At 33.5% G+C, this 25,765-nt stretch overlaps 1 protein-coding gene across 8 annotated transcripts in view; it reads left to right on the top strand.

Moving 5' to 3' along the window:
- DENND1B (DENN domain containing 1B) overlaps window positions 1–25,765 on the top strand; it is a 260,254-nt gene that overhangs the window by 48,198 nt on the left and 186,291 nt on the right. For all 8 annotated transcript variants that reach the window (XM_012459584.3, XM_064360208.1, XM_064360210.1 and 5 more), the window contains one exon: window positions 9,563–9,606. In XM_012459584.3, coding sequence (XP_012315007.1) covers window positions 9,563–9,606 — 44 coding nt within the window. The remainder of the gene's footprint in view (window positions 1–9,562; window positions 9,607–25,765) is intronic.

Below are 25,765 nucleotides of genomic sequence, written 5' to 3'. Positions count from 1 at the left end.
CTAGGATGCTTTGTAAGGTATCCATTTCTTTTTTGTCTTTGCAATTCCATCGTGATGCCTCTAGTTGTGTCTTCCTTGAGATCTTGCTTGGGTTTGTTGTCATTTCCAAATCTAAAGATTGTCTTTCATCAGTTTTGGAAAAATCAGCCTTTATTTCTTCTAATATTATTTTCTTCCCTCCTCCATTATACATACTCTGTTCTCTTTGGTCTGATCTTTTAGAAATCTAAACAGATTTATGTCATTCTGGTCTCCATTTTTCCTTAACCGCTTCTGTTTTTCTCATTTATTTTGTCTCTTTATGGCTCAATCTGTTTCATATCATTTGTGTTTGAGTTGGTTCACTATTTCTCTCTTCAGTTTTATAAGATGTGCTGTTTATTCATTGAGCTTTCACTTTCATAGATTATATTTTTAAAAGTTCTAGCTTTCAAAATTTGCTTGTTCATGTTTCAAATTATTATTTTATTGTATGACATTTAAATCCTTATAATATATGCTTTTTCAGATAATTTTAATATCTGAAGCCTGTGAGGGAGGAAAAAAACAAAATTAGTATCTTAATTCCATTCTTTGTTTCTGATGGTTGTAATGACAGGTGTGTAGATTTTCTGTAGTAATTTCAAATTACAAATTTATGTTAGGCAGGACGTGAGTTGAGTGTCTCTTCTTTGAGAGGGCATTGTACTTTTCTTTTGTCATGTGCCTGAGATGTCATCTCTCTGGGGTGACAGGATCCATTCCTAGGCTTTGTAGAGACAAAGATAAATAAGAGTTATTGGATTTACAGTAAATTTCTTAGTGAATTTATTATATTTGTTAGAATCTTAAGTTTATTCTACATTTACTTTTATTCTAACTTAAAAGTATCCTGAAAGAAAGGTCATGCATGGTTTAATTTGGTTCTTTAATATTTTATTTTATTGTATTTATTTTAAAATAATTTAAAAATATTTTTAATATTCTTAATGTAGCTTACACATGTTTTTATGTTAGTGAACTTTAAGTCATTTTTATAGTTACTATGATTCTATTCATGGATTTTAAGCTTATTCCCAAATCATTGAAACTGTATCTGTTATATCTAGGAGTATTAGATGTCTATTATACTTCAGACTATCTTTATATCAAACAATAAAGCTTTGAAGCATTTGCAGTTCTATGCAAAATTATTTTTTGGTGTAGTGTGAACATTATTTTAAATATCATAAATAAAGCTGTTTTCTGAGCAGTTCAGTTAATTTTACATTCTGAAGTTTCACATTAAGATGGTGCTTCTTGAAAATGATTTACTTCAAAGAGTTAATATAATGAGTGTTGTGAATAAAAATACATGTCTTCCTTTCATTTAACCATATACTTGTAGAAAGAATTCTAAGAAACAACGGTCTCATGCTAACTTAAAACATGGCCTCTTACCTTCTTTCCTCCTTATGGGAATCATAATAAAAGCTATTGCTTTAGGATATGATCTTAAAGCAACTTTAAGATCATAGCTGACTCAAAGGTATATTACGTTCTGTATGACAGATCATCTTTCTAAAAGCAACCTATTAACTTTTTTCTCTGTGTTCTTATAAAAACTTTTGTGTTGGCTTTTAATGATTAGTATCTGAAACACGTCAAAACATTGATTCTCAGTTGTAAGTTCCTTGTCATAGATTAATCAAGGTTGAACATCTGTGGTTCAGCATTTCTTTCCCTTTTTTGTTGTTGATTTTTTTTTTTTTTAACTCTTATGAAGGGCCCTTGGGACAGATGGCCCCTCACTGTTGATGGTTCGATTACCATGATCACCCACAGCTTCAGAGGAGTGCGAAGAAAAGAAATTGCTTTCTTTGTCAAGGTGTTTTCAATTCAATTCTCACCCATTAGCCCTGTTTGGTTAAGTTTGGAATTACTCTATCAGATGATTGATGAGGGTTTTCATTTTATTATAATAGGCCTTGTTTAAAAGGAATAGATGTAGCAAAATGATGTATCTAACGTGCTATGAGTTATATTTTCTTAAGGTTCTTTGAAGTTCCATTTTCCTTGGTTAGAATTTGCTAATATTTGCTCAAAAAAGAGCTTCTTTATTTTAAGTTGTGATGCTGATTTTACATCTTTCTAAAAATATTTAGAAAGGTTAGAATTATCCATTATCCAAATTGTTTCTTAAGGTTTGAGTTTCAAAAAACCAAAATTATTTAAAAAGTACTAGTTTGATTTTCCAGGATGGCTTATTAGAATGAAGATGATTGCAATGGATCATTACATTAGGTTTTATTTCCACCCTTGCTTATGTGCATTTTTAGGATGGTGAATAAATGGACATATTTCTAAAATTGCTTACTTTTAATTTTAATGTATACATTATGTAAAACAAAACATAGAAGTGTGATCTCTATTTTTACAAGTGATTATAAAGTAAAAGATCTTGAAATAATGTTTTCATTTCTGTGAGGTTTTTGTATGTATAAATCCTACTTATATGATTAAATGAAGAATTATTTTAATTTCAGATTGAGAAGGTATTGATTTGAGTACTATTAGTAATTAGTATCATTTTCTAGGTTTCCTTACGTACAAATTTCCAAGTATTATTCAAAGAAAGTCTGTAAGTTTTAGGTCACTGTTTTACAAAATACTTAAATATTTGGCTTGCTGAGAAGGTCTTCCTATAGATAATTAAGAAACTTTTTAGACTGATGAATTTTCTTTAAATTGATATCTAATGAATGAACAGTAAAATCAAAGTTTAGCAAATTACAGCAGCATATTTTAGAAAGGATGGTATATAGGAAGCAAGGATACCTGGATCCTGGTCGAGACACGGGATACAGTATAATTTCGGATGATAAAAAAAAAAGTATTTCATATCCTTTCTCATTCAGAAAATACTAAGTTTCTATCCATATATAATGAAACTTTTCTTGAAAATATCAAATAAGTAAATAAAAGAGACATTATTATTTTTTTAATATTTTTGCATTCATGGACATTCTGTTGTTCATATTGGAACTAATTGCTTAAATTTATGAAAGAAAACATTGTAAGACAGCACAGCAAGAAAAATTTTCTCACATGTCTGAGTTGGAAAAGTACAGAAGACATCTATCTTGTTTAGGTGTGGACTACCAATATGTATGTATACAGCATATAAAGATAGAGGGAAAAGTAGGCAGTGTATCTTGTGTATGCGTAACTATCGTTCTCCATAATTGTTCCTTAAATTGTATGGTTCCAGTGTCACAAAACACTCAATTTTGAAATAAAATTCTTTTCATTGGGATATGAAAATAGAATTATAGAATCAGTAGTATTTATTAGCACAGAAGGGTTTTAAAAACCTTTTGGTGATATTTTTCTTGCTAAAATTATTTTCTGCTGTGCCATAGTTGATGTTTCTTTCTATCCCCATTAAGATATATTTGTTGTCATATCAAGTACATACGTAATAAGGGAAAATCTGGATTATTTGTTGTCATATTTTAAAGAATGTTTATAATGAACAAATATTAAATTTTTTAACATGTGATACATAATGGTAATCATTGTAAGAGATACGTAGTCCGTGCTGTTAGTTCTCAAAGTGTGGTCCTGAGACCCGTACCATGAATATCACATGAGAGCTTACTAGAAATGCAGTTTCTCAGACCCACCTCAGAAGTTTTGTGAGTGGGACCCAGCAATCTGTTTGTCTAGACATTTTTGTTAAAGTTTGAGAGCTACTGAATTAGATCTTTAAAAAAGATGCCAAAATTAAATATGATTTATATGTTAACTTCAAAATAATTTATACAAACATCTGCTTATATATGTTTTATCAAGATTAGATGTAGTCTCAGTTTAAGACTTTCTAGTAACGAGTTTCTTTTTATTTTCACTGTTGCTTTCACTGTCGCTTATAGTCTTAAAGTTTGTAATGCAGTCTATTGTACTTTTCTTTTTTGAATGGATTAGTGAAGCTTTTTATTACAGCTTTGTCAGAATGAGTGATATCTTTCTGTCAGTGCTGTATATATTTGTTTTGCTGGAGTCTGTGCCAAGGAAAAATGGCAAAGTGTTAGTCTTCTGGATCTCTGGCTTCCCCAAAGTCATTTGTGGCCCTAAATGATTGAGTGAATTACTTCCTTAAATCTTTGTGTGTGTGTGTGTGTGTGTGTGTGTGTGTGTATGTGTGTGTGTGTGGTCAAGTTGAATATAAAATTACAATAAGTTTGAGTGTGTTAGTTCACACCTGTAAGTCTAGCACTTTGGGAGGCTAAGGTGGTAGGATCACCTGAGCTCGCAAGTTCAAGACCAGCTGGGGAAACATAACGAGACCCCATCCCTACCAAAAAAAAAAATTAGTTGGCTATGGTGGTGCATGCCTATAGTCCCAGCTACTTAAGAGAGTAAGGTGGAAGGATTGCTTGAGGCCAGGAGAATGAGGCTGCGGTGAGCCATGATCATGACACTGTACTCTAAAAAAAATTACAATAATTAATTAGTTTGAAAATTATTTTGGCAGATGTAATAAAAATATAATTTTACCTATTATTATTAAATTATATACTTATCAAACTTTTTCAAAAATAGCACATCAAAAAGGATATTTATATAGTACACTTGGATAAACAGATGAGACTCTTTTAAGATCAGCCTAGAGAGTCTGAGAGAGAAAGAGAGAAGGAAACTGATTTGCTATTTTTCAAAACCTGCTTCTTATCATAGACAGAAAACATTGTGTTATTCATAAGTAGAAAACTCAGAACTTCAACTATGTGATTTCATAATTCTACATATACTTTCATTTATTTATGTCATCTTATTTCTCAGTCCTACAGTCTTCAGATATATGTAGTAGATCTTTAACTGAAAAGATGCTATTTTAAAATACATTTGCATGGTTTGGTGTAACATATAATATTAATGGACATGTTAGAAACTATGACTTCCTTTTTATTAGTTTTAGATACATAATTCAGATCTGTAGTCACTGTTTTAGATTATCTTTCCATCCACATGACTGGGAGAAACCTCACCCTGATGGAATCCACCAATTGGGCAAAATCCCATTTTGCTGCCATTAAATGCCATGTTGGGTATCTGCCTATATTGAGAATTCAACTTTGCCTGAAACAGTTATTTCATACCTCCTCCTTAAAGCTTCAACAGCTTTTTTTGTGTGTTTTAGCAGAAAGCCTTGCTTTAGAGAGCTGCTTATTACACAGAAAAATCTTTGCAGTTTGTTCACAAAACTCGTATCTTTGCACTACAAATTTACTTGGCTTTATGTCTTTTTCTCCTCTTTTTCTGCAACAGTGGAAAACATACTTCTGCTTCTGTTTTAGGCTCCTCTTACTGTCTTGATCTGAATTACAACTCTTCCTGCCTTCTCAGGGATCTTGTATTCCTTGTTTGCTGGCTCTCTGCTAGCTCATTAATTCCCATAGCCTTTTAAACACGTTCAAGTCTATACCAGTCAAAAGAAAAAAACTAATCTCTCTAGTTTAATCTTTCTGTCTACGTTCCTCTGCTTTGTGTATCCTTTCTTAAGTAAATCGCCTCTGTACATACTGCCTATCTTTCCTCATCCTCACTCATTCCGTAATCTTAAATTGGCCACCTCCTTCCTACCCTTCACTGAGACTCATCTTACAGTGGTGTTATGTCTTTAAACATAGTTGCCATTCTTCAGTCGTTGTCTCTCGGTGTGTTGCAGCATTTGTTTGAGGATTTCTTTTAGACACACCCTCTTCCCTTGACTTTCATAGCATCACACACACTAACTGCATTCTTCCTTTCTGGTGGTTCTTTCTCACTTGGTTTATACCACTGTCTGCTTCAGTGGCTTCCCTTGCTAATCCAGCTTTATCCCTAGAGATTCTCTCACATTCTAGATATGTTAGATGTTTTTTCAGTCCCTAAAAGGTATTCTGCTTTCTTTTAACCTTCAAGATGTCATACATACCGGTTCTTCACTCTAGAAAGTTCTCCCTGCCCACTTTATAGCCCAGATTATCCTTAGCTTGTCTAACTTGTGTCAATTTATGTCCTTTTGAAGTCCTTTAGTGATTCTCTAAATTAGATTTCCTTATCGTGTGCTCCTGCAGCACCCTTCCTTTTAGTATCATAAAAATGCATTCAGTTTTATGTTTAGATGTTCCTCTTTTCTATAAGTGGTAGACCCTGTTTTGTTTAGTTCACCATTATATGTCCACAGGTGAAAGAATAAAAATCATACATTACCAAAAAAATTACACATTTTCTTTAATGATTTTTGCTCATTTATATTCAGAAAACATGATTGATTCATTAGGAACTTTTTTTTTTTTTAACATTTTTAAGCCAATGAGTTTTTGAGTTCAAATGTTACTACAGGATACCTCACTTAAAAGAATATTTTGCACAATAACGAAATCGTTCCTTGATGTTTCTCTCCGTGAGTGTTGTAGGGCATTGTAAGGCAGGGACTTTTCCTCTTGCTTTAGCACTGCATAGGTTTTTGAATGAGATAAATTGAACTTAAGTTAAAAGGGCAAGAAAAATGTGTGAATTATTGGAAATTATTTAAAATATGTGGTCCTCGCATCTCAACTAAGAAAGCTGTAACCTCTGACATTAACTAGCCACATGAGTAAATCACACTCCTCATTGTTTTGACCTCAATTTCTTCATACGTATTCTTCTGCAGTGTGGGTATATCAGGCACTGAAACCCATAATCAAGCAAAATACTAGTAGTATACATTCTAGTTTTCCAAAAGTATGTAGTCTCTGAACTGCTATTTTATAAATGCATAAATTTGAAGATATTGTATATTTAGTCATCTTTGAATTCCAAAGAATTAAGGAAATACTATCCTTTTGTGCAAACTGGAATTTTTTTCCTGCTTTTTTGGTAGTATAGTAAAATCACACTGGTATTCTAAGTTATTTTAATTTTTCAGTTAAGGGCCAGGAAATGTGAAATATTTTATTGGGAAAGAAAATATTACTGACTTTGTCTTACTTTACATTTAAAAAAAGCCTTAATAGTGAATTTGGAATCCTTATATTGATGACGTGCAATCATACTGTAAATATTCATCTTCTAAAGTTACTGATTTAATAAAAATTCATATTTTTTCTTACTACACTGTAACATCTCTTATTAAACTAAAAGATTAATTATATTTATGTCAAAATCAAATATTCTTCCTTTCATATTTGTTTGGTGTCTAGATTGTTGGCAGTAAGTTTTTTTTATTTTTAAGTTAAGATATGGAGTCTCCTTTGATTTACTAGTAGACATTGGAAAAAAGAAAAACACAGTGTATATCAGTCATAACTGGCAACGATGATTCCCACCAGCAGTTCTCATCCTTTCACCCATAAAATCAGCATAAAGTTGACCTAACATTGCCAGATCAGATCGAGTATCTGGAAAGTAATCCTCAGGGAACAGAAAATTCAGTCTTTGTGCATAAAGTTGTTGAATCGGATTATTTTTTTCAGAGCCCTTTTGTTTCTTCCTTTGCAGTACTTCTGAAAAGTTGCTACAAAGATGTGTCAGATGTGGTCTAAATCTAATCACATAGGCAGTAACTAAGTTAATCCATTTCAAAATATGGATACACATGATTATAATAATTTTTCGAGCCCTGAATGGTGAAATTCATTTAATGAAAAGAACTGGGATATTTTCTACTTTGTGATTGAACCAATAGATGCAGTTTTTGTGTACTTATTTGTTCTCCCTCTGAAAAAACAGAGTATACAGAAAAAAAAATGGTAGTGAGGAAAAGTCAGACAGCAAAACATGTTTAGGTAAATTTACAAGCAGCAAGGGCAAACTCTAAGCTATACAATAACATAAATATCCTTATTTAAGACATGGTTGTAAGAAAGTTGTCACAAATATTTTCTCAGATAGTAATTACAAAGTTGAGGTTACTTAAAAAGGATATTTTAAATATTCACATTGAAACCCTTTAGTTTCATTATTCACGAGAAAGAACTGTTCTGTATTTCTGCATGAGGATTTGTTTATGTAGCCATTAGTAATTGTATTACTTCATGAAGATAAAAACTTTCATTTAATATTTTATGAAAATTCTGTCAGGCACTTATGAGATTCAAATCTTAGCTCCTACCATTTTGGTAAAACTGCTATATAAAGATATGTCTATTTTTTTCTAACTGGAAACATAATTATCCACAAGACATTGATGTTTGAGTGTCTTTAGGTGATGTGTAATGCATTCCACATTCATTTTAGAAATGTATACATTTTGTTTTATGTGAGTATATAATCATTGAATATTACCTTCATAAATTGGTAATGCATTATTCTTATATAAGATATTTTAAATTTATTGACTTTTGCTATTTATATCGAAACTTTTCAGTCCTTAATAAAAAGTTTAATTATAGAAAGCTTACTTTTTTTTTTTTTTAAATTTAAAATACCTGAAAAACTTTTTGTGGAACTTAAGTGTAAACACAAGAGGAGCCAACTCATGCTAAAAATGTTGCTAGACATTTGTTGAGTTTTAAAAGTTTTGAAATATATAGTTAGATTGTGATTTTAAGAAAGTAGTATGGAATAGTGCAAATAATGGAATCAAGCTATAAGTTTTCACAAGTCCTTTTACTTGGAGTGGAGTTCAAACCCTGTCATATGGGTGGTACTTGTTACTCATATTAGTCTTATCTTGGGCTTTCAAGTGTGTGTGTGTGTGTGTGTGTTTTTTTTTTCCCCAGAAGAAATAATACATTATGCACTATCCCTTTAAAACACATTTGAAATATTCAGAAGTTTGTTTTTGACAGAATTAAAAAATAAGTATATGACTAAATATTAGTGCTTACTAAACTAAGATCTTAGCATTTTATTGTGCTAAGTAGATGAGAAATACTTTGAAAAACAAAGAAAATGAAAAGCTGTTGTGAATATTTATACAACAATACTGATTTATATATATGAATTACTAGATATAACATGTTAGAAAAATTTCTGTGAAATGCCCTGCAAATATCAATTATATTTTAAATGAGCTGCTTTATATCTACTTACCAACTTATCTATTACTGCAAATATGAGATTTAAAAACTGATATAAGACAAATATTATTACTGTTTTGTAAATCTTACTTGGAATTTTAAATGGATATTTAAGGTGTATTTTGGTCTAGTCCTGAGGGCTATAATATATTTTATTACATATTTGCTACATTTATATTTTTCTTTTCAAATTAAAACCAATATTTTAAAAGTGTAGTTAAAATAGAAAATTCAAAGTTTAGAATCTTAAAAAACCTAAGATATGTAAATAAAAAGTGAGTTGCTAAAAGAAATACAGTAATGATTTTGAATAACCTGACCAAGTTATTAATGTCATTTATTTCTATTTCAAAGGTCATTAAATTTAAAAAATCAAAATACTTAATTATAGAAAAGAAGAGAAGTGAATGTCATCAACTATAAATGTTTAAAGAAAAATTTAAGTGTTGTAATTAAAGTAGCTTTGACAATTTTAAGAGTGCTTAACCAAGACTGTTTCTTTAAATGTGTTCTTTTGCTGCTGTTTAATTATACATGTCGATTATTTACAGATCCTGTGGTATTGTGGAAATTTCCAGAGGACTTTGGAGACCAGGTTGGTATCACATAATTTTTTAAAAAATTTAAAGTTGAAGTATTATGATTATTGCCACTATTACTGCTGCTGTTGCTAGTGTAACTACTAGTGAACATGGATTGCTAAAATTATTTTCTCTTGATCAGCTGTGAGAAAAAAAATGCATGTGTGCAGAATGTATGGAAGAATCTTTTAAAGTTACCAAGTAGATGGGTGATGAAGAAGCCCTTATTGAAACTCATAGGGACTAGATGTTTAAACTTTCCAACATATTTTATACTTATTTATCTATAGAATATATATTTGAAAACATTAAAAATAATAAAAAAATTGACAGTATGAAATCTTTGTTGAATATAACTCTTATTATTTTTGTGTACTTAGAAGTAAGTGTTACTGCCATAAATAAGTAATCATTTCTCTTTGTTACAGTAATATCTGAGTAATTTACATATAGAAGTTGAATTATCAATATTTTCTTATTTTAAAATAGTTCTTACATATAGCTTTACTTTTTTAAAAAAAAATATGGCATGCAAGACTACTGGATGAGTTTATTTCATTTGCATTTTATATTATAGTCTTCTGTAGTTCCTTAAATATTTAGTATGACCAAAATGATGGAAGTAGTTTTACATGATATATGTAAATAGAAAAATTATTTAAACTTTAGGTTATAGAGTTATCATTTTGATGTTGCTTTATATAATATATGGTTAACAATACAAATTTAAGAATTTTTAGCCAGATTTTTTGTTTTTTAAAAAATTGACACATAATTGTACATATTTATGGGTACACTGTGATATTTCAGTACATATATACAATATGTAATGATCAAATAAAGGTAATCAGTATATCCATCACCTCCAACATTTATTATTTCTTTGCCCTGGAAACATTCAAAATCTGCTCTTCTAGCTATTTGAAAATATGCGATAAATTCTTGTTGATTATAATCACCCTAAAGTGTTATGGAACACTAGAACACCATGTCTCCTATTTAGCTGTTTGTTAACCAACCTCTGACTGTCAGCCCCAAAGCCTTGCCTACCCTTCTCAGCCTCTAGTAACCATTATTCTACTTTCTACTTCTATGAGATCAGTTTTTTAAGCTTCCAGTATGAGTGAGAGCATGAGCCATCTGTCTTTCTGTGCCTGACTTACTTTACTTAACATAATGTTCTCCAAGACCATCCATGTTGCCTTGAATGAAAGGATTTTGTTCTTTTCTTTTTATGGCTGAATAGTATTCCATTTTATATGTATACCATATTTTAAAATCTTCATTTGTTTATGGACACTTAGGTTGATTCCATATTTTGGCTCTTATGAATAGTGCTGCAATAAACATGTATCTCTTTGACATACTGATTTTTTTTCCTTTGGATATATATTCAGTAGTGGGATTGCTGGATCATTTGATAGTTCTGTTTTTAGTTTTTTGAGGAACCTTCATACTATTTTTTATATAATGGCTATACTAATTTACATTACCACCAACAGTGTATGAGTTCCCCTTCCTTTGCATCCTTGCCAGCATTTGTTAGTTTTTGTCTCTCTGATAAAAGCTATTCTAACTGGGGTGAGATGATATCTCACTGTGGTTTTGACTTGCATTTCCCTGGTAATTAGCGATGTTGAGCATTGTTTGATGTACCTATTGGCCGTTTGTCTGTCTTCTTTGGAGAGATGTCTGTTCAGCTCATTTGCCCATTTTAAAATTGTATTATTTATGTTTTTGCTGTTGAGCTCCTTGTATATTCTGGATCTTAATAATTTGTCAGATGATTAGTTTATGTATACGTTCTCCCATTCTGTTGGTTGTCTCTTTGCTCCGCTTGTTGTTTCTTTTGCTGTGCTGAAACTTTTTTTTGCTATAATGTCATTTGTCTATTTTTTGCTTCTGTTGCCTGTGCTTTTAAGGTTTTTCTTCATGAAATCTTTGCCTAACACAATATCCTGAAGTGTTTCCCCTAGTAGCTTCACATACCATGCCAGGTCTTATAGTATACAAATTTAAGTTTTGATAGAAATAAGTACTTTTTTGCTGGATACTTCATGGACAGTGTCCTTTCTTATGCCTTCAAATAAATGGGAGAAGACAATCTTGTCATTTTTTTTTTTTTTTTGAGACAGAGTCTTGCTTTGTCACCAGGCGCCAGACTGGAGTGCAATGGTGAGATCTTGGCTCACCGCAACCTCCGCCTCCCAGGTTCAAGCAATTCTCTTGCCTCAGCCTCCTGAGTAGCTGGGACTGCAGGTGCATGCCACCACGCCCAGCTAATTTTTGTATTTTTAGTAGAGATGGGGTTTCACCATGTTGACCAGGATGGTTTCGATCTCTTGACCTCGTGATCTGCCTGCCTCGGCCTTCCAAAATGCTGGGATTATAGGCGTGAGCCACCACGCCCAGCCAATCTTGTCACTGTTAAATTTAGAATACTACAAACTTACTATAATTTCACACATGCAATCCTCACAATTTACAAACATGAAAGCTGATAAAAGTATGTGTTTAAAGCAGTTCATTTCACAAATAAGCCTACAGATGTGATTTTGAATAAGTGTGAAAGAGAAGAATACTTTTCTAGATGTGAATGCCAATCTGAAAGACTTAGAAATTACACTGAAAAAGTCTGATAAATAGGCATGTTAAATATTAATTACATTTAGTACAACCTCTAACCATGGTTCATATAGAAAGAGGCTATAGAATTATAATTTGATTTTAGCTTTTTAGAGAAAGGATAGATTTGTGAATATCTTAAATATGTAAAAGAACTCCCTACAGTGAAGACATGACTTGGGAATAAGAAGTTTTGAGTTTGTTCTAAAGTAGCTTGTAGCTTGTAGTTAGAGTCTTGCTCACTCATTTCACCATTCTGAAATATTGTTCTTTTTTCAGTCTTCTCAATGCTGTCTTGTCTGTTGACCCAATTACAAACCTCCTATTCCTGTTCAGATCTTTTTTATTTCTCTTAAGTTTCTATCTTTTACTTTTTTAATTGCCCCTGAGCATTTTTAGGGGTTCTGAATACTCCTAACTTTGGGTTCACATAAGAGTGATAATGTACTTGTCAGGTCCAGCTTGTAATTTTTTTTATTTGGGGCTTAATTGTTCTGTTACCAAAATTTGTGAGATCAATGAAACATCAGTAAGCCCTCATATGTTTAGTGAAATACAGAAGCACTTAACCATGTAAAGGTGATGAACATTTATAACTTTTAGGATTCTGGTTTACCACAGATCTTACAGACTTCTTGAAGGTTAGAGCTGAAAGGAACTTTAGGTACATTTTGTGTATCTACTTCATTACATCTAAAGAAATCAAGCTTTACATGGGAATCTAATCAAGGACCTTGAAGATTGGTTTTGCTATATACTTTTTAGTGAATTTATTGAATTCTACAAATGACACAAGTAGTCTGTGTATATGTCTTAACCCTTTTCCATTTTACTGCTTTTCTCTACCAATTACCTGCTCCTTAACTAGCCTTTTCTCTGGATCTGAGGCCACCTCAGTAATTATAACCTTAAAAAGCTCTTTATTTCACTCTTATCATGCACTGGGCACTATACTAGGTGATTTATGTGCGTACTTCATTTTATTTTCAAATCCTTCCAGGACTAGTGGGAGATAGTTTCATCCCTGAACTGAGTCTTAGGTAGGAAACATACCTGAGGTCACAGTGCTTGTAAGAGGCAGAGCAAAGATTTGAAGACATGTTTGTTGGACTCAAAAGCATATACTCTTATATTTTAAGCTTTATTTATTTATTTATTTATTTTTGCTTGGAATGTTGTCTCAAACTTCCCTCACTTATTTTAGCTCCCTTAAAAAAGATTGTTGTGAAATTTTTCTCTTGGTATCTTTAGAATTTAAAAGCGGCATGTAATTTAGTCCAAATAAATAGTATGAATCCACTTACCTCTTTGGTTCTATCACATGGAGTTGTCGGTCCCTGTAGGCACTGGTTTATTATATGCTTCTTGGAGTGTGTTTTCCTTCTTTTGGCAATTGAGAAACCAGTGGGACAATTGATTTGGCATTTTAGAAGCTTTGATTAAATTTTTTCCTTTTTTGATACAGTGGAAGGTTTTGTACAGGAGAGTATTAGGAGATAAAAGTAAATGAGCTGGGTTTTGGCACTGTTTGCCTTGCTAAAGAGTGAGTTCTTCAGATAGGAGAGATTTCAGTGTGGATTGGTTGTGGTAGAAACTATAGGCATGGAAATTAGTTTGGTAGCTGTTTTAGTAGTTTAATGAAAAGTAAGAAGGATCCGAAATAGTCAGTTACATTAGGAATGGAAAAAGAGTATAAGTGTAAGGGAAAAAAGAGATTGCATGAAAAAAGTTTATTGATCGATTGAGACAGTGTCTCACTCTCTTGTCCAGGCTGGAGTGCAGTAGTGCCATCACCACTGGCTCCCAGACTGAAGCTATCCTTCCAGTTCAACCTCAAGAAATCCTCCCACCCCAGCCACCCCAGTGGCTAGGACTGCAGACATGCTCCACCACTTCTGGCTAATTTTTTTTTTTTTTTTTTTTTTTGAGACGGAGTTTCGCTCTTGTTACACAGGCTGGAGTGCAATGGCGTGATCTCGGCTCACCGCAACCTCCACCTCCCGGGTTCAGGCAATTCTCCTGCCTCAGCCTCCTGAGTAGCTGGGATTACAGGCACACGCCACCATGCCCAGCTAATTTTTTTTTTTTGTATTAGTAGAGACGGGGTTTCACCATGTTGACCAGGATGGTCTCGATCTCTTGACCTCGTGATCCACCCGCCTCGGCCTCCCAATAATGTTTTTTATTTTTTGTAGAGATGGGGTCTCACTATGTTTCCCAGGCTGGTCTTGAGCTCCGGGTCTTAAGTGATTTTTCCACCTTGGTCTCCCAGAGTCCTGGGATTACAGGTTTGAGTCTGGCCAAAAAGTTTATTTTTGAGGGACTGGGGAGAGAGTAGAGAAGACTAAGAGAGGATCAGTTCGATTTTTATCATTTCAAGAAATGTTGAACAATATTCTATGTGAGTGATGAGAGGACGCATTGGGGATTTGAAAAGAATGGAGAATGGGAGAGAGATCCAAGATGGCTGATGATTAGCAGCTCGGGCACGTACCTCCCAGTGAAAGCGCAAAGAACGAGGGGACACCACACTTTCAGACGAATATTAGTTGCTCACGGACCAGGAGATTCCCAGTGGAGGAGCTCCACGGGTCGCCAGGGCGACTCTTGTGGCCGGCGTGGCGGTTTTGCTGGTGCCTTAGCACGCCAGTTCTTGGTGCAGAGTCCGGAGATTCCCGGGCAGAAAAGCACCATCAATCTTAACACCGCTGTTTTGGCCGGCTCAGTGGATTGCTCAGATTTCGGCGCAGGAAATCAACAAGTTGGACGTCAGAGACCCAGTTAGAAAGTCGGTAATTATAAAGACGACAGACGGACAAATATATAATGAAGGGAAGAAACCAGCGTAAAAAGGTAGAGAATACTCAAAATCAGAATGCCTCTCCCTCTACAGGGGATTGCAATTCCTCATCAGTAACGGAACAAGACTTAATAGATTACACGTGTGTTCCAATAACAGAAGCAGGTTTCAAAACGTGGGTGATAAGAAACTTCTGTGAATTAAAAGAACTTGTTCTAACCCAATGCAAAGAAACTAAGAACCTTGAAAAAAGGTTTGACGAAATGTTAACGAGAATGGACAATTTAGAGAAGAATATAAGTGAATTGATGGAGCTGAAAAACACAACACGAGAACTTTGCGAAGCATGCACAAGTTTAAACAGTCGAATTGATCAAGCAGAAGAAAGGATATCAGAAGTCGAGGACCAGCTCAGTGAAATGAAACGAGAAGACAAGAATGCAGAAAAAAGGATGAAAAGGAATGAGCAAAGTCTCCAGGAAATATGGGACTATGTGAAAAGACCTAATTTACGTTTGATAGGTGTACCTGAATGTGATGAAGAGAATGAATCCAAGTTGGAAAATACTCTTCAGGATATCATTCAGGAAAATTTTCCCAACCTGGCAAGGCAGGGTAATATTCAACTCCAGGTAATACAGAGAACACCACAAAGATATTCTTCAAGAAGACCAACCCCAAGGCACATAATCGCCAGATTTATTAGGGTTGAAATGAAGGAGAAAATACTAAGGGCAGCCAGAGAGAAAGATCAGGTTACCCATAAAGGGAAACCTATCAGACTTACAGCAGATCTCTCAGCAGAAACCCTACAAGCCAGAAAAGAGTGGGGACCAATATTTAACATCCTTAAAGAAAAGAACTTTCAACCCAGAATTTCCTATCCAGCCAAACTAAGCTTTATGAGTGAAGGAAAAATTAAATCTTTTGCGAACAAACAAGTACTTAGAGAGTTCACCACCACCAGGCCTGCTTTACAAGAGCTTCTGAAAGAAGCACTATACATATAAAGGAACAACCAATATCAGCCTTTCCAAAAATATATCAAAAAGCAAAGAACTTTAACACAATAAAAAATTTACATCAACTAATGGGCAAAACAGCCAGCTAGCATCAAACGCCGGTATTAAACTTATATATATTTTAATTGGATAAAAAGCCAAAACCCATCGGTATGCTGCATCCGGGCCCATCTTACATGCAACAATATACAAAGACTCAGAGAGAAGGAGGAAGATTTACCAATCAAACAGAGAGTAAAAATAAACTAATAAACAAAAAGCAGGAGATGCAATTCTCGCCTCTGATAAAGTAGACTTTAAAGCAACAAAGATCAAAAGAGGCGAGGAATGACATTACATAATGGCAAAAGGATCAATGCAACAAGAAGAGCTAACGATTCTATAGATCAACGAGATAGAAAATTAACAAGGATATTCAGAACTTGAACTCAGACCCGGAACAAGTAAACTTAATAAACATTTATAGAACTCTCCACTTCAAATACACAAAACATACATTACCACCTCACACCTATTCCAAAGGTGACTATATAATTGGAAGTAAATCACTCCTCAGTAATCGCATAGCATTTCATAGGTTTAAATTAAATATTGGTTGGCTGTTTGTTTGTTATCTTCTTCCCTTATTCCTTCCTGACTACATCATTAAGTATAATTATCAGTATAAAAGAGGTTTTCAATACCCATTACTAAATTGCATTCAAGCCTGGGCAAGAAAGCAATACTCCCATTCTCTCTCCCTCTTTCTTTTCCTTCTCCCTCCTCCCCATTCTCTCTCTCTCTTTCTCTTCCTTTTTCCTCCTTCCTATTCTCTCTCTCTCTTTCTCTTTAAAAAAAAAAAGAAAAAAAAGAATGGAGAATGTTTGCAACCTAAGAAAATAAAAAAGTGTCAATATTCAAATTTGAGAATTGCTGCAGAGGTAGGAATAAACTTTTTTATTGTAGGCAAAAAAATTAATCAGTACATTAAGGAAGCAGACCCATCAAAATTGACTAAAGTTGATTTTAATGACGTTCATAGCTTCTTTTCCGAGTCTGATATTATCAAACAAGACAAAAATCACATTTTGGTCCATTGTGTGTTCATGTTGAAGAGAAAACACTTTGAGACATCTCAGAGGTCTGCAAAATCAAAATGATGACTATGAAAAGTAATACCATCATCATTTATGGTATTTGTGTTAACATCCACCAGATTCACGATTGCTATTTTATAGATCCATTCCTCTTAAAAAATTTGTTAACTTTAATTTCTAATATAATACATTTCAGTAGTTACACATGAACAACGCTCTCCAGGGTCCTTAATAAGTCCCAGTAAGGAAAAGGAGTATAGCGATGTTTTTTCCTTTTCTTTTTTTATAAAAGCAAAGCTGAAGTGGGCCGAGTGCAGTGGCTCACGCCTGTAATCGCAGCACTTTGGAAGCCGAGGCAGGCAGATCACTTGACATCAGGATTTTGAGACCAACCTGGACAACTGGTGAAACCCTGTCTCTACTAAAAACAAAAAAATTAGCCGAGCCTGGTGGCGCAGGCCTGTAATCCCAGCTACTTGAGAGACCGAGGCAGGAGAATTGCTTGAACCAAGGAGGCGGAGGTTGCAGTGAGCCAAGATGCTGCCACTGCATTCCAGCCTGGGTGACAGAGTGAGACCCTGTCTCAAAACAAAACAAAACAAAAAAACCAAAACCAAAACAAAACGAAAAAGCAAAACTGAAGCGAACTGCTGATCTAGGGCAAAACTAATGTTTTCCTTTACAAAACAAAAGTATATACTCAGTTGTTTCTTCGACATTGTTACCCCTAGTGTAGTCTTAAACACTCATAGTATTATAATTATAACTTTTAATCTTGCAGGGAAAGTAACTAACATCTTGCAGGGAAAAACAACAGCAGCAACAACACTGGAGGGGTAGATAATTGAGAACTTTCAATCATACACAAGCATTTTAACAGAGTACAAGAGCTCTTGAATACCAATTTTCTGCAGCTGCCCACATCTCTTACATTTTTGTAAAATAGGAAAAATGAATATATTTGTTAATAGAATTCAAAGGTATTACCTTTTTATAGCATACAAAAATAAGAAAAAGTATATAGACAAATATGCTTAGTAATTAATGTTTTGGTATTCTGAGGAATTATCTACTGATTAAGTCAATATAATAACAGTTTCACGTTTTGATTACCTAAAGATTTTGGAAATTATATTCAAGTAGATATACTACAAAGTAAATTCACTGCTGACATGAAGTTTTCCAGAATAGTGATTAAGTTTGGTTAAAAAGAAATTTACATTTCATATAACCTTAACATGTCATAGTTGGTTATTAGTTCAGTAACCTGTATATGATTGGGAAAAACATACCCAAGTAAAATAAAATGTGTGCTTGCTCTGTCCTTAACATTATTAAATCAGAAGAGATATGGCTATTTTTATTAAGCCAAAGTTATAAAACTTGAAATTTCTAAAGATTTACCTTAATAATATGAATTGAATTCTCTAAGAATTATTTTGAAAGTCTAGCTCATTTGAAATACGAGAAGTTCAACTTCCTTATTTTATAGGTGTTTTGGGAATCTTCAATTTATGTACATTTCTCTCTATAAGTTAGTCAGAACAGAGTGTCTTTAATTTATGAGGCTTTATAATCTACTTTATTGATACTCTCCAGAGATAGGGAAACATTTCATACTAACACAACAAGAGCAAAGGTCTTTCTGAAGTATAGACATACAGTCTCACAGGCATCAACATTTTTGGTAATATTTTTAGTTATACTATGCATAATGAACACATAAAATAGGTATGTAGGAAAATTGAAAGAATTATAAAAGTAATGCTGTATTTTCAAGGCATTTTAAGTTATGTTTTTGATTGTTACTCTTAAATCAGCGATGAAAAATTTTGCCAAATATTAAACAAATGAACTTAGCCTAGGCAATTAGCATGTAGCTGTAGCCATCTTAAGAATTTAAAATTACTCATAGAGTACTTTGAAAGGTGCTTGTCTGGCACAATAAAGCTGTAGAGAAGAAGATGTAGTTCTTGCCTTCAGAAGTCTATTAGGAGAAGGAAGATTGGACTGGAAATCAGATGCTAACTGCTCTTTTTCTTCTTCTTTCTTCTTCCTTTTTCCCCCTCCTCCTCTCTTTTTTTTTTAAATTTCTTCCAAAAAAACAAAAAAACAAGAAAAAAAATCAGGATACAAGCACAGAATCGGCTGTTACATAGGTATACATGTGCCAGGGTGGTGTGCTGCACATATTCCCCCATCCTCTAAGTTCCCTCTACTCACCCCTGAGCCCCAAACAGGCCCTAGTATGTGTTATCCCCTTCTCTGTGTCCATGTATTCTCATTGTTCAATTCCCACTTATAAGTGAGAAACTGTGGTGTTTGGTTTTTGTTCCTGTGTTAGTTTGCTGAGGATGATGACTTCCAGCTTCATCCATGTCCCTGCAAAGGACATGATCTCATTCCTTTTTATGGCAGTATAGTATTCTGTGGTGTATATGTACCACATTTTCTTTATCCAGTCTATCATTGATGGCCATTTAGGTTGGTTCCATGTCCATGTCTTGGCTATTTTAAATAGTGCTGCAACAAACATACGCGTACATTTGTCTTTATAGCAGAATGATTTATATTCCTTTGGGTATGTACCCAGTAATGGGATTGCTGGTCAAATGGTTATTTCTAGTTCTAGATCCTTGAGGAATCTCTTCTACAATGGTTGGACTAATTTACATTCCCACCGACAGTGTAAAAGCATTCCTATTTGTCCACAGCCTCACCAGCATCAATTGTTTCCTGACGTTTTAATAATTACCATTCTGACTGTTGTGAGATAGTATCTCATTGTGGTTTTGATTTACATTTCTCTGATGATCAGTGATATTGAGCTTTTTCTCATATGTTTGTTGGCTGCATAAATGTCTTCTTTTGAGAAGTGCCTCTTGATATCTTTTGACTACTTTTTGATGGGGTTGTTTGTTTTTTCTTGTAAATTTGTTAAGTTCCTTGTAAATTCTGGATATTACACCTTTGCCAGATGGGAAGATTGCAAAATCCTTCTCCCATTCTGTAGGTTGCCTGTTCACTCTGATGATAGTTTCCTTTGCTGGTAGTTTAATTAGATCCCATTTGTTAATTTTGGCATTTGTTGCAATTGCTTTTGGTGTTTTTGTCATGAAGTCCTTGGTCATGTCTATGTCCTGAATGGTATTGCCTAGGTTTTCTTCTAGAGTTTTTATGGTTTTGGGTTTTACATTTAAATCTTTAATCCATCTTGAGTTAATTACTGCATAAGATGTAAGGCAGGAGTCCAGTTTCAGTTTTCTGCATATGGCTAGCTAGTTTTCCCAGCACTATTTGCTTAATAGGAGATCCTTTCCCCATTGCTTGTTTTTGTCAGGTTTGGTGAAGATCAGATGGTTGTAGATGTGTGGTATTGTTTCTGAGGTCTCTGTTCTGTTCCATTGGTGTATATGTTTGTTTTGTTACTAGTACTATGCTGTTTTGGTTACTGTAGCCTTATAGTATAGTTTGAAGTCAAGTAGCATGAATCTTTTTGCTTAGGATTGTCTTGGCTATATGGGGTCTTCTTTGATTCCATATGAAATTTAAAATAGTTTTTTTCTAATTCTGTGAAGAATGTCAATGGTAGTTTGATGGGAATGGCATTGAATCTATAAATTACTTTGGACAGTATGGTCATTTTCATGATATTGATTCTTCCTATCCATGAGGGTAAATGTTTTTCCATTTGTGTCCTCTCTTATTTCCTTGAGCAGTGGTTTCTAGTTCTCCTTGAAGAGATCCTTCAGGTCTCTTGTTAGCTGTATTCCTACGTATTTTATTCTTTTTGTAGTGATTGTGAATGAGAGTTCATTCATGATTTATTTGGCTCTCTGTCTATTGTTGGTGTAGAGGAATGCTTGTGATTTTTGCACATTGATTTTGTATCCTGAGATGTTGAAGTTGCTTATCAGTTTAAAGAGTTTTTGGGCTGAAATGATGGGGTTTTCTGAATATAAAATCATGTTATCTGCAAATAGACTCAATTTGACTTCCTCTCTTCCTATTTGATGCCCATTGTTTCTTTTTCTTGCTTGATTGTCCTGGCCAGAACTTCCAACACTATGTTGAATAGGAGTAGTGAGAGAGGGCATTTTTGTACTGGTTTTCAAAGGGAATGCTTCCAGCTTTTGCCCATTGAATGCTATTGACTGTAGGTTTATCATAAATAGCTCTTATTATTTCGAGATATGTTCCATCAATATCTAGTTTATTGAGTGTTTTTAACCTGAAGGGAGTTAAATTTTATCAAAGGTCTTTTCTGCATCTTTTGAAATAATCATGTGGTTTTTGCCTTTGGCTCTGTTTATGTGATGGATTACATTTATTGATTTGCATATGTTGAACCAGCCTTGCATCCCAGGGATGAAGCCAACTTGATCATGATGGATACATTTTATGATGTGCTGCTGTATTTGGTTTGCCAGTATTTTATTGAGGATTTTCCCATCTGTGTTCATCAGGGATATTGGCCTGAAGTTTCTTTTTTTGTTGTGTCTCTTCCTGGTTTTGGTATCAGGATGACGCTGGCTTCATAAAATGAGTTAGGGAGGAGTCCCTCCTTTTCAGTTATTTGGAATAGTTTCAGGAGGAATGGTAGCAGCTCCTCCTTGTATTTCTGGTAGAATGCAGCTGTCAATCAATCTGGTCCTGGACTTTTTCTGGTTGGTAGGCTATTACTGCCTCAATTTCAGAACTTGTTATAGGTCTATTCAGGGGTTCAACTTCTTCCTGGTTTAGTCTTGGGAGGGTGTATGTGTCTAGGAATTCATCCTTTCCTTCTAGATTTTCTAGTTTATTTACATAGAGGTATTTATATTGTTCTCTAATGGCAGTTTGTATTTCTGTGAGGTCAGTGGTGATATCCCCTTTATCATTTTTATTGTGTATATTTGATTATTTTCTTTATTAGGTTAGGTAGTGGTCTATCTGTTTTTTTTTTTTTTTTTTTTTTCAAAAAAACAGCTTGTGGGTTCATTGATGTTTTTGGAGGGTTTGTCATGTCTCTATCTCCTTCAATTCTTCTCTAAGTTATTTCTTGTCTTCTGCTAGCTTTCTGATTAGTTTGATCTTGCTTCTCTAGCTCTTTTAATTGTGATGTTAGCATGTCAATTTGAGATCTTTCTAGCTTTCTGATGTGGGCATTTAGTGCTATAAATTTTCCTCTTAACACTGCTTTAGCTGTGTACCAGAGATTATGATATGTTGTCTCTTGGTTCTCACTGGTTTCAAAGAACTTCTTGATTTCTGCCAAATTTCATTATTTATCCAGGAGTCATTCAGGAGCAGGTTGTTCAATTTTCATGTAATTTTGGGGTTTTGAGTGAATTTCTTAATCCTGAGTTCTAATTTGACTGCACTGTTTGTTATGATTTCTGTTCTTTTGCATTTACTGAGCAATATTTTACTTCCAATTATGTGGTTGATTTTGGAATAAGTGCTATGTGGCACTGAGAAGAATATATTTTCCATTGATTTAGGGTAGAGAGTTCTGTAGACGTCTAACAGGTCCAGTTGATCCAGAGCTGAGTTCAAATCTTGATATCCTTATTAATTTTCTGTCTCATTGATCTGTCTAATACTGATGGTGGGATGCTAATGTCTCCCATTATTGTATGGGAGTCTAAGTCTCTTTGTAGGCCTCTGAGAACTTGTTTTATGAATCTGGGTGCTCCTATATTCGTTGCATATATATTCAGAATAGTTAACTCTTCTTGTTGAATTGTTCCCTTTACCATTATGTAATGCCCTTCTTTGTCTTTTTTGATCTTTGTTAGTTTAAAGTCTATTTTGTCAGCAACTAGGACTACAATCCCTGCTTTTTTTTTTCCCATTTGCTTGGCAAATTTTTCTCCATCCCTTTATTTTGAGTCTATGTGTGTCTTTGCATGTGAGATGGCTCTTCTGAACCCAGCATGCCAATGGGTCTTGACCATTCAATTTGTGTTCTGGGTCTACTTCTAATTTGAGTGCGTGACTGAGATTCATGAAGAGATGCTGGTAAACAAGAAGTGATCTTTAAGCCTTATTTTTTGATCACGGAGCTTTGTCCTTTAGTTTGTCCTGTTCTTAGGGTGAGAGTGGAAGACACTGACATATAGTTCGGATAATTGAGTATGGTACCCTATTGTAGTGGAAAGACAGAATTAATTCATGATTTGAAGTGGAGGTAGAGTGATAGAGACTTAAAATTTTACTTATTTTATTTAGCTGAAGACTTACATAACTTTTTGATAATGTAGATGTGACTTTGAATCCTAACCCTGCCAGTTATATGGTTTTTGCCCTCCAATAGTATTCCCTGCTATCAGTGACAGAATAGTTCACAGGATTCATTGTAGGAGTTAAGGTCTGTCTGAAGCACTGGGGTAGGTATTCAGCAAATAAGGGGGCATGGTCAGACTTCTTTCACACACTGTCCCCTGTCTTCTTAGGTTTTGTTTCTTTTTATTTTGTGGAATTTCTGTTTTTACTTTTCTGTTTTGTGCTGTTTCTTCTTTTGTGTGGTCCGGTTCTATTTATTCTTAAAACTCAGTTTGAAAATTAATCCTTTTTTGAAGGCTCTCCTGAACCTGCAAGGCAAGCTGTGTGTACTTCCATAGCTTCTTATATATATCTCTAATTGTAAACTATATTTTCATTTTTTTCCATGGCTCTATTCTAGGCTGTATGTATGTTTCTTGAAGGAAAAGGGACAGAACTTCTCATTTTTCAATCTCCACATCTAGTAGAATGGCTGGAACATGATAAGATATGAATAAGTGTTTTTGAATGGCTAGTTGAATGAGTGATGAGTCAGAGGAAGTTGAATAAATTCATGGTAACTTATCTTAATCTTCTTGGAAAAATAATAAGCAAGGTAATCTAAGAAGGATGGGTTTAAGAATGGTGTTTCACCTTAAATTTGGAAAGATTTTGAACTGGTGTTATAACACATACCATAGGAATTTATAAAAGTCTGAATGAAATGATGTAACGTAGCAGAGGGGTTGGGTATCATGAAGATTTAATAGGTCCTTGACTGTTTGCGATAGTGCCTGACTTGTTTGTTCCCTCCCCTGCCCCTAATTTCTGTAGGAGGTAAAATTAAATTTCAATATATACTGACAACCTAGTATGTGCTTCCTTGATAAATAATAAAAATGCACTAAGAAATCCTTTTAGGAAAGTGCATATGTTACATGATTATTTTAAATTATAACAAAAATAAAAATTTCATTAATTAAATCTTGGTAGAAATTATCTGGAAACAGTTTAAACTATAACTGTAAGAATGAATAGTAGTAAGAAATTATGTATTATACAAAAATAGAAGAGAATTTTAAATTTTACCCTTTAACTGCATCTTCATAGGAATGACTACAAGCAGCTAGCTAGTTAGCTGACACTAAATCCAGTATACTCACTACATATAATTTTGTTTTTTTTTTATATTCAATAATAACTATTGGGTCATTATTAAATTAACTAGCAGCCAACTAGTTAGTTGACACTAAATCCAATATACTCAGCACTATGTACAGTTTTCTTTTTATATTCAATAATGACCCAATAGTCATGCAGGTAGGATTTAACGTCTACATGGTTTAGGAAGAATGCCTGGTTTATTATTAAATAATTTTTTTATACATTCATAATTGAAACATTTTTATATTGATTTAAAAGATATTTAGTAGGAATGATTAAAGTTTTTCGTGATTTGAAATTGAGATACATTGAGTATTCTATAATTTTGCTTCTTGTATCATCATCAAAGAAGATCTAAATTATGCAGAAATAATTTATTAAATTCTAATACTTTCAACATAAATATTTAAATGTTTGAGGATTTCTGAAAGTTGGATTTCTTTTTGCTGGTTTGGGCTTGATTCTGTCGTTTTAAACTACCAGTGATTACATCAGACAGAAAAGAATTTAGTTGCGTTCTATATCGACTATTGTGTTTCCAAATGTAAAGAATGAAATGTCGTGAACCAATGTTTGATGTGTGATAGTAAATTCCCTATGACTATTATATATAAACTCATCTTTCTGTTCCTATTAATATTATATATAAACTTGTATTTCTAAAACAAATTGACTTCTTAATGTTTAATTAAATAAAAATTTATAAATTTTGTAGCAATTATGGGTAAATGTAAGAGAATTATAATTATATTATGGCTGATTGTTTGGTTTCATATTCCAAAAATTTTATTTGTCATGTATTTTGGTAATGCTAAAATGGCAATTATTTCTTATTAGCTTCTTTGTAGATACATACAGTATTGTCATTTTGGTGTGTTCTTAGGACTTAAAAAGATGAATGAGAATGAAACATTGTAAGGGGCAAATGTGAAATGTATAAATCTAAAATCATCATCATAAATGTGTCTTTGTATCTATCCGTCTTTACATAGACTAGACTTTTTATTTCTTTTGCAGGTGCAGTTTAGGAAGCTCAAGGCAAAACATAATCACATTCTTATTTTACTTGCATGTTTGTTTTATATTTTCTACTGTTAAAATTTTATTGCAAACAGAGGAACTAATTTGGAAAAACTGATATTTTATGAATTTCGCTTTATAGTTGAAGCATTTGCTGGAATATTTGATCTAGTGGACTCCCATTGAAAAGAATATTTTTGCATACATTTTAGATAATAAA

This window comes from Aotus nancymaae, unplaced genomic scaffold (assembly GCF_030222135.1).
Source record: "Aotus nancymaae isolate 86718 unplaced genomic scaffold, 86718_ANA_hifiasm-v0.15.2.pri h1tg000039l, whole genome shotgun sequence".
In the NCBI taxonomy this organism is placed as follows: Eukaryota; Metazoa; Chordata; class Mammalia; order Primates; family Aotidae; genus Aotus; species Aotus nancymaae.
Note: the sequence above shows the minus strand (reverse complement) of the source record. Positions and strands in the feature narration are given on the sequence as shown.